General features: G+C 37.9%; 2 protein-coding genes across 2 annotated transcripts in view; both read right to left on the bottom strand.

Moving 5' to 3' along the window:
• The window catches only part of SGPP1 (sphingosine-1-phosphate phosphatase 1), a 30,842-nt gene that overhangs the window by 8,271 nt on the left and 12,027 nt on the right, over positions 1–10,544 (bottom strand). Inside the window, exon 2 of the mRNA XM_032789173.2 lies at positions 1,148–1,237. Coding sequence (XP_032645064.1) covers positions 1,148–1,237 — 90 coding nt within the window. The remainder of the gene's footprint in view (positions 1–1,147; positions 1,238–10,544) is intronic.
• The window catches only part of WDR89 (WD repeat domain 89), an 88,913-nt gene that overhangs the window by 67,207 nt on the left and 11,162 nt on the right, over positions 1–10,544 (bottom strand). The window lies entirely within an intron of this gene.

Below are 10,544 nucleotides of genomic sequence, written 5' to 3'. Positions count from 1 at the left end.
CTACTTGGGTAATTTTTGATATATCATGACTAAGAAACAAGTTGACCTGCCAGATGTATTTCATAATTTGGTTACCATGTTTGTGAATTACCAAAGTTGTATGTTTGAAAAAGGGTTACTCCATCAATGTGTGTTTTTTTTGGTGCTATAAAGCCATCATCATGCTGCATTACTGACTGTTACTACAAAGACAGAAGCAGCATAGTATTAGTCTAATCCATACAAAGATATGTCACAAAAATAGGATTATGACTAAGAAGAAAAGCAGCAGTGGAAATGGGTGGGAGAAGCCCTTTGACCATGCAGATGTGTTGCCTTGATATTCTGGAAGACAAAACTACTGACCAAGTACATTCTCTTCCCAGTGTGCATTAGCATGAAAGTCTTCTTCCCTTAAATAAGATTTAACTTGATGCTTTTGCAAAGTGCCAAGGTGACAAGTGAAAGCTGAATGAGCATGAAAAGCTTTTCTCATGCCCTAACAAAGTATTTCAACCCTTCTCTGGATGAGCTATCAATGAGCGAAAGGGCAATTTTGTTCCTTTGCCTGTTAGTCCTTGAGTTCTGCTCTGAAACTGCAAACAAACGTGCCAATTGTGTAAATAATTTATATAAGTTAACAAGCTTGATATGGAATTTTTAACCATAATATTGGTCCTTCAGCCAGTCTTACTATGTGAAAAAATGCTTTATACAATTTATTTTGTTTTTAAGTATGTGTGGTGAAAATGTTTTTAGTTACAAACCCAATCAGAAATAAACTATTACCCCTTAATAAGGGCACACATTTTGCTAGTTTTAGTTACGTAATTATTTTAAAAAATTATGTCAAAAGCATCTAGGGTTCTAGACAGCTGCCTTTTCTGCACACTTATAAAGTTACTAGGTAAAATCTTTGTAGACTTCATAATTTTTCTATTTGCTAATAAATTATATAATGATAAACAATTTATTTCATTTAAATTTAACAACAGAGTACTGGATCCACATATAGTAACATATGCTGAAAAAAGCCCCTCAGATTACCAGAGTGCACAAGATACCTTAGTGTAGTTTAAATATCTGAATATTACAGAGGGATATGAAAGCAGGTATATGTTGTTGTCATTACGTAAAGTAACAGATTTATGTGTGGTGTTTCTCTTACCAAAATTGAGTGCATTCCCATGTAAATTCGACTAAAACAAACCAGAGAACACCAACAGATCACAAGAATCAGACCATACATAAGAGGATACTGGAAAAAAACAAAACAAAAAAGATTGTATTAGAATCATAAGCCATGAGTATATACTCCATGAAAATGATTTAGCAATGAATAACTACACCACACTCAGATCTCATATTTCAAATACCATTTTAAACTGTACACAGAACAGTTCTAATAAAGTTAGCTAAAGCCTACAGCCCAGACTGAGAGGAGTGGAACATTTCTTTGATTTACGGAAACATTAGTTGCTTCCATGATGTATTAAATCTTCGCAAAAAGGAGTTCCAACATGTTGGTGCTACAAAATCATTGCATACTATTTTCCCTATCCTAAAGAAAGCCTCACTTGTTTGTTTCCTTACCAATACAATCTCTTCCTCATTCCTTTTCTCTCCAAGCATCTTGAGTGAGTCTGTTCTCTCTCTACTTCAACTCAACTCTTGTTGACTGACTCTCAGACTTCTCTCACTCCGGTGATAATTCCCCACTCCCCAAATCCCAATTAACTTGCTTCCACTGATTTCAATGAGTTTTGAATCAGGTCTCAAATGCTCTCAACTCTTCTTTTAAAGCCCACTTCAAAAACTGCTTTCACTTTCCACTATCAAGTTAGGTCCTGATCCAGCAAAGCAGTTAAGCATTTATGCAATTTTAATAAAGTCAATAGAACTAAATCACATGCTTAACTTTAAGCACCTAAGTAGTTCTAAAGCTGCACACATCCTTCAGTGCTTTACCGCATCAGGGCTTTATACGCTAGTGCTGTTTACTATTTCTCCTCTTGCCCAAGGCTCAGTTTTTACTTAAGAGTCAGAGCTTACATCATTTCCTCACTATATGTATAAATTTATTTTAACTCTTGTCTCTCTTTCCTACACCCTTCCCTATGTCTGCTTTTCTATTCTATTCACAGTACAGGCGCTGCTGGGAAGCACCATGTTTTTTTTAATCAATTAAGCATCACACAAAGTTAGAACATTATGAAGATATGTAATAAAATTATAATACTGTAACACTATAAGGACAGGGCCATCCCTAGGAGGGGTGCAAGGCCTGGAGCATTGACTCGTCTCGTCCGGGACTGACCACACCGGGCAATCACACCAGCCCGCTGGGCACCCCAAAGCACGGGGCTCAGAGCAGTTGCCCCGATTTGCCCTACCCAAGGGACGGCTCTGAGTAAGGATGTAGGTTCTTGAGAGTAGAGACAGAGTTTAAAACATTTTAGGCACTATTCACATAATATGACCATCATACCCAACCAACTCTGTTTTGAAAGTTTGCATCAGATTTTAATATTCAAGTCCAAATACTTTTTGCTTTTGGTCTCTCTCATGATCAAGCTAGGCAGTTGGTTATTTTTTTCTTTTGCCTATCCACTTAGGCCCTGTCTATATTACAAAGTTTTGTCAGTAAAATTTACGTTGTTTTAATTAAAACTGCTGGTGCATCTCCTCACTAGCTCACTGTGTTGGTGAAGTGCATCCACACAAACAGCTCTTGCACTGACACAGAGAGCAGTGCGCTGGAGTAGCTATCCCACCGTGCAACTGGCCGCAGGGTGCTTTGAGAAGGGTCTGCAATGCCTCATAAGGCAGGTACAACATCACATGATGCAGGTTTCTCAATCTCATCATTCCAGGAGCATCCTAGTAGATTGTCAGCTTTTCAACTGAAAGGGGTGAGGGGGAGGGAAAGGATAGTGGTGTGTCTGAGTGGAGGAAGACAGCAGGCTGACCAACCTATCCAAAAGCAAAAAAGCAGCTTTATGCTTCTCATCAAAGTGGTTTTGTTTTGCCACCAAAAGTAGCTTTGTACTTTGTTCACCTCCCGTTTTGTCAGCAAAAGACAGCTTTTGCCGACAAAACTCTGTTGTGTAGACAAGGCCTTATTCTCTTATCTGTTAGATTGCAAGCTTTTTATCATTTTCTGCGTGTTCATACTGTGCCTAGCACAATGAGTCCCTGACCTGGTTTGCCACCATAATGTTTAAATTATTATTACCGTCATTACTTCATAACATTACTCTCCAGTAACAGCTACTCCTCTCCTGTAGTAATGCTACCTAGATTTTTACAAATAATCCTTGCTAGAATCTTTCACCTGATCATACAGTACTTTTTGTTTGTCTGTGGAAAGTAATAATAGAAAGAAGAAAAGCCTTATTTTCTAAAGAACCAGAACATAGCCTATAGTGGTCATGCACAGACTAAAAGTTTAGACTGTATTTTTAATCACTGGCTCTCTTCTAGGAGGTACACAAAATCACTCATCTTCCAAAATCTAGCTGCAAAGTGACAAAGTTATATCAGCTACAGTACCAACGCTCATTGCTTATTTTGTTACAACAGACCAACATTTGTACCTGAAATTGAATTAAACTTTTTTTTCTCACCAACAGCAACTAACTAACTATGCAAGGCAGAGGCATAAAATAACTCACTATGGAAAAAGCATGCTTCTTCTCTGAAAAGTGACTTTAACAAAAAAAAGTGTGGTTCCATATTTATTTGAGAGTTCCAGATCAACTCTGCTCAGTTTACCAGTAAAAACATTTATTTTAATCAGCCAAGTAAGCAGATTAGGCTGACTGTACACCAGATCCTTGAGTTTAAGACAGTGCTTCATTTGGGGAGGGGGTGTAATTAAAAATAGAGGTATTTTAGAGAAGGCACTACTGCTTTTAAAAAGCTATAGTAGAGCCTCAGTATGAACTGATCAGTCAACCACATATCTCATTTGGAACCAGAAGTATGCAATCGGACAGCAGAAGAGACGGGGAGGGAGGGAGGGAAGAAAGACAGACCAAATACAGTACAGTACTGTGTTAAATGAAAACTACTGAAAAATAAAGGGAAAGCAGCATTTCTTTTTCTGCATAGCTCTGCAAAGCTGTATTAAGTCAATGTTCAGTTGCAAACTTTTGAAAGGATCACCATAACATTTGGTTCAGAGTTATGAACAACCTCCATTCCCAAGGTGTTCATAACACTAAAGTTCTACTGTATACTGTAAATAAGCAAACTCAATTTAAATTAATTGAATATATGAAATAGAATATGATTTTAGAACATTTCAAAATTTCAGTTTGGACCTTGCAAAAATTATGCCCATAACTGGACCTCTGCTTGTTCAGTTCATAGTTTTGGAAAATTTATACTTGTATGAGAAGTGTTCCACAATTCAATACAAGTAAATCATTCATCTGAAGTTAAGAGTTCCTAAAATCAAAAATAGTATTTAATATTCAATAGGTATCAAGGAACTGGTAAACAAGATGCATCCAAGATGACAAATCCTTAGTGGCATTGGAGGTCTCCTATGATCTAGTAAAATTATTTATAATACAATATCCTGTGACAAGCTACAACACTGATAAATTACTGTTGTGATTAAGCACTCCAAAGAGGTACTCCACATCAGTTTTGCTGATTTCAAAGTAGCAATGACAGGAGAGAGACTAGTGCTAACCTATTTTATGAGAAAAACTTGCTAACAGTATACCATCTGACATTTTAAGAAAAAGCTAGGATTGACAGAGGACACCCAGTAGGTGCAACCTCCTTTGAGCCACAAATATAACAGAACACATTCTCCATTTCCATTCAAAATGCATGCTGCAATCTACAACACATGATGCTGCTGCCTCCAAGTATTTAAACAGTAGCTTCACTAACCCTTCAAAAGACACCACTTTAATTAAGATGGCTATATGTGTTTATTCATACTCAAACTTCATGAAGTATGTTTGTAGATCCAAAGAGTTTTCAGCCTGTGATCAGAAAGTGTTTTAGATAATATTGAGTTTACCCATCTGTGAAGTGGGAAAAATAACGTATCACAATATTTGTACAGAACTTTGCAATCTTTTGTTGAAAAGAGGACATAGTTTACTGTGTGAAGATTTTACAAACTTTGTTAAACAATTGTCTGCATATTTTTCAAAAAAATGGGTGGCAGTGCAGGAAAACAGAAGAAGTTATATTTATTCAAAGGAATGTTTAGAATTACAGTTATCCCAGAACAATTTAAATGTTTTATAACCATCTATTCCATGAGTCACTCATCTACTACAGCAAGACTACATTAAAAGCAATCTAGAAACACTAATTAAACCTTTGCTAGCATCCTTTTAATGATGCATAAATAACTCAGATGCACTTTTGCACATTTTACAAGATCCTTAAAATATTTTAACAGCCAAATAAAAGTCTATTGAGGAGACCCACTATTTCAGAAATACTTGCTGCAGAACCAAGTCTTTCAACTCCCACTTGTGGGTGACTAAGCCCTCCTGCTGAGATAATCTCCCAAATTGTTTTGAGCAGCCAGCAAATGAAAGGATATTAGGCTGACTCAATGGAAAAAAAATACATCATGCCAACAAAAGAACCACTTTCCATCACAGTGGGGCAGATGCTTCCCCTTCTTGCTGTTTATATAGTGCATCACAGTTGCATTGTCTGTTGGGACCTGAACAGTGGTGCACCAAAGCAAGGGTAGGAAAGTCTTGCAAACTAGACAAACAGTTCCGACTTCTAATTTATTTGTATCACTGAGACTGCATCCAAAACCTCTTGTATTTGGAGGTTGGCTTACTGTGCATCTCAGTCCTGCTTAAACACATCTGTTACAATGAATCTAAGGGGGCAGGTTGGTGGAATAAAACACCTTGACAGATCTGAAGGTCTGTCCACCAACACGGAGATGGCAGCACTTTTGGTACTTCTACCAGTAGTCCATGCTGTGCCTGACTGGTTGATAAAACTATTATCAGCCCCCTGAATAGGATGGAGGTGGGGTCTTGAATATGGAGTCCTGAGGACATGCTGCCATCTGATCTAGTAAGGTGAGACAGATTGTCACACATGTTTTTGGCTGACTGTAGAGGTTTGAAATGAAATGTTTTATTGTACAAAACCTCAAGGAAAGTACACTTTAGATAACACTGAGTCCAACCTTGCTCCTCCGAGTAGGGGTGGGAATAAATTTGTTGCAGTTGATTGTGAGACCTATATGGGAGAACAGCTGAAGAACTACACGAATCTCTCTGTTGGGAAGTGTGCCCATTGAATCAACCAGTTATCAAGAAAGGGGAACACCTGAAGGCCATGTCCCCTCAGATATGCTATCACCTCAGAGAGGCATTTTCTAAACATGTTTGAAGCTGCTGAAAGACTGAAAAGTAGGCTTCTGAATTGGTAATGGAGTCCATTGACCATGAAATAGATACTTCCTATGAGCCAAATGAACTGCCACATGGAAATAAGCTTCTGTAAGTCAAGTGTCACAAACCAATTCACAGGCTTATTGGAAAGGATTATTGAAGAAAGGGTAGCCATCTGAAATTTGAAGCAGCAGATGAATTTGTTGAGATGTCAGATATAATATTAGATGTCAACCTTCTTTCTTTTTTGGAATGAAGAAGCAGGGGGAAATAGAACCCCTTGAAGCAGAACTCTGAAGGCACCCTACTGAAAAAGTTTCTCCATACACAGCAGGCTGTTGTGATAGGGGGTCCCTGAAAGGCGATAGGGTGGCAGAGATTGAAATTAAATTTAATATCCTTTCCAGATAATAACTAAAACAAATTCCAACAACTCTAAATTTCATAGACCCCAAGCTGGTCTAACCTGCTCTGGGACAGATAATCAGAGAACATAACTGATTGTGTGTTCTCAGTTTCTGCTCTCTCCCCGCTACCTTTTTATGATCTGCATGGCTCTCTGGGGAAGGCGAGTCATCCTTCACTAAGTACTCCCCTAGCTTCAGACAGAGCCATTCAAGTTTCTGTCCTGCTCTCCCAGGGTGTCCCATAGTATGGCAGGAAATGTGTGGGAGAGCAGCTGGAGTTAACTCTCCTCCCTCCCCTGTGACACAGTGTGTGGCCAGTGGGGAGCTGCTGCAACAAGAAGGGACAGCACCCACTATATAATTGCCAGCTCACCCCACAGCTGCCCCTGAGGCTACAGGCGTAGTGGTACAAGGCAGCTGGGAAAGCAGTAACCCTTAACTCTTCCCTTTAGTGGCAGAGTTGATTCAAACACTTGGACTTCTTTTAAACATAAGAGTATAGCTCATGAAATGCATTAATTCCAATTTTAGCAACACCTGCAACTGTCTCATGCTATAAGCCTCAGCTCCTGGAGTAATGAAATTGCATAAGCAGCTCAGCTTCCAACTGGAAGGTGTGCAGAGGAGGAGGGGAGAATGTTTCTATTTCTCAAGGTTCCCGGGGGGTGGAGGTGGGGGTGAGGGTGGGGGGACACTTGAAAACACAAACCTTAAAGGCTCAAAGCCCAGAAGACAAAAAAAAATAAAAAAAAATCAATTTTAAAAATCTCATGATTTTGGAGAAACTGACATGATTTTTTCATCACTTGTGGTTAGCAATACTGAATTTATAATCAAATATAAAATTGTTTAAAATAGCTGCCTGGATGGAAACTGAATATTACTGATTTATAGAAAGAACTCTGCTGAGTTTGTTTCTCTCAGTTTGCTTGCTTATTAAAAGGTATCTGCATTAATCCAGGATCCTTAACAATTCATCTGCTCTTGTTGCTAACCCTTAGGAACACAGAAGATGAGACAACACCAAGTCACCACAAACATTATCCACTGATCCAAGGAGCATTGGAGACTCAACTCAAAATAAAAATAAATGTGATATGCAGGCATTTATCAAAGTTAGGGAGAAACCTGAAACAGTCTGAACATACTCCATTCACCTTGACCTTTACATAGGGAAGCCTGGAAAATTATGATATTGTCTTCTACATACCACATAAAGAGAACTTTAATTCTTTAAGGTTTTTGTTAAAGCATGAATGTCAATACTTTTCTTGAACACCCGGCATGGAAAAAATCTTTCAAGATTCTGTACATTACATTATTGGGAAGGAAGAACATGTTTCATTTTAACTGGTATGTACTGAGAGTCCAGAAATAAACAAAATTTCAAACTTTTGAATAGAAGTTTTGAAGTCCTCAGATTAAGATGGTATACTGTTTCACAACTCATAAAGGGCAAGACATTTTTCTTAAACTACATATTTGCAAAACACTATATTGCGCAAAATAGAGTGCAGTTCCGTTTGAGAAGAATCATTAGTTTTACAAAGCCACAAAAGGAAGGCAGTCACAAGACACACGGCATACTTCCATGATTAGTTTAGTTTCCTATATAGCAAAAATAATATCAGTCTGATAAATTTAAGAACTGTGTCCAGTACAGACCACAGTAGCTGTTTGTACAGGAGTACTGCAGGTGCTAGGAGTCATACAAAATCTAAGACTTGTAAAATGTATCAGAACTCTTATGTACTCCAGTTGTCTTTGGGGAACATGCTTAGGATTTTAGCTAAACAGGAATCCCAGAAACCTCAGCTTTCCAATAATGGCACAGATTGATACTTGGATCTTTTCCATAGTACTAGCAATTTCTACTTAAGTAGAAAGAAAATGCCAAAGTAAAGCCACAAAATTACAGTAATTTCAATGTGGTTCCTTAAGTAAGAAAGTGCCAGATCAGCAGAGCTGCAACAGCATATGAGAAATTCCTCTATGGAAACGTGCACTGGCATTCAGGAGATAAATTCAAATCTTATTTAATCCACATACCAGGGGTGTGCTTCACTGCTCTTCTTATTACACAAGTGTCATTCAGAATATTTTCACAGAGGAAACGTGTGAAGATCTGAAAGGTTCCCAAGATCACTTCTGGCACAGCTGGGAACAGAAACCAAATTTCATGCATTTGGCCATGCTATCTCTCAGAAAGATTAGACTAAGTCTTCATACTTGGCTATACTTTCGTTAAAATGGGCTACTCCTGCATCTCCACCTCTGTAAGACAATGCGAGACATACAGTGAATGATAATCTTTAATTACATGATTTCATGCTTTCCTCCTTGCCCCTTTGGAGTGGTGTTGTCAAGATATGGGTCTAGGACAGTGCTTCTCCATTGTGGGCCACATCCAATACTACCTGAATGGCCCTGAGGATGCCACATGGGGTGCAGCTCTGTACCGACTGGGCCGCAAGCAGCCTGTGGAGAGCCAATTAAGAACCACTGATCTAGGACCTTAGAGAATGGTATTCCATCCCCGGCTCTACCAAAAGATTTCTTATATGATGCTAAGCAAGTCATTTAAACCAATATTTTCAGAGGTGGCCACTGTTTTAAAAACTAATCTTATGCTAAAATAAAAATGTTACCTCAAAACTTTAACTCCAATCACATACTTCTCTATGATAAAACACCACATCATACACTTCAGCAATGCACTGATGTTCTGCAACATGTAAATGTCTATTGATGTCAGAATTAAGGTTTCACAGTACAGTGAGATTCTGAGGAATGAGGTGTTTGTACTGTTACTGAACACGTTGGAAGACTTATTCAGGGAGGAGGCGTCTGTTAGTGAAAGTGCTGAGTGTGATGAATAGGGGTTATAGCAGGCTAAAAAAGAATATCATAACTGACATTTCTTTGGTTTTAAAGGTTTGTGTGAGTGGCCATTTCCTTTAAGGAACCTTAGCTAACATTTTTTTTGTGTAGGAATTATATTAATGAATGACAGATTAGATGACGTGCTATGTAGGAGAAAAGAAAGTTAACAAATAAGAAATTTTCTGCCATGGAAAGGCCACTGGTGTAGCAATTTTTCTATTTCACTCATCTTTAAATTCCATTTGTTCAAACTCAGCTATTTAGTTTCTAGTGTTATCCATGAAAAATAAATAAAATAAATTTATTTAAGACCACAGATGGACCAGACTACTGTTTATTTACTGTTTTCTTCTTATATCCAGATTCTTTTATTAGGATTTCTGAATGAACTGAATTAAATAAGTCTTGAAATCTTTCTTAAAGTCTGGACAATGGTAATGACCAATTTTCTACTAATCCAGACACCACTGACAAGAACTCTCTCCAAAAAGCCTCCCCACCTTTCCTTCTAAAATTTTTTTCAAAGATATCCAGGTGAAACAGTTGCTATCAGTCTTCCATGATCTCAAGCAAAGATGAAGTCTGATTTCTGCCTATAGGTATTATAGTTCCAGTTAAAAACCTCAGGGTATCCACAAATATATCCAATATAAAAAAGAAGCTGAGGAAGTCTATTATGACAACTTTAAATTTGCTAGGTATGCTGTCTTTTAGGTATAATGAGAATGTCATAACAGAGCTGGCAAAAAAGTGTAAACTAACATCTGGCCACTGCTGGCAATTTCTCCAGAAACTTAGTTATTTGACCTCAGAAACAAAAGCTCCAAAGTATCATTGTTTCCATAAGTAATGAAGGCATGGCAATATGTACTTTACA

Source organism: Chelonoidis abingdonii, chromosome 4, assembly GCF_003597395.2.
Source record: "Chelonoidis abingdonii isolate Lonesome George chromosome 4, CheloAbing_2.0, whole genome shotgun sequence".
Classification (NCBI taxonomy): domain Eukaryota; kingdom Metazoa; phylum Chordata; order Testudines; family Testudinidae; genus Chelonoidis; species Chelonoidis abingdonii.
This window is presented reverse-complemented; position numbering and strand designations above follow the sequence as displayed.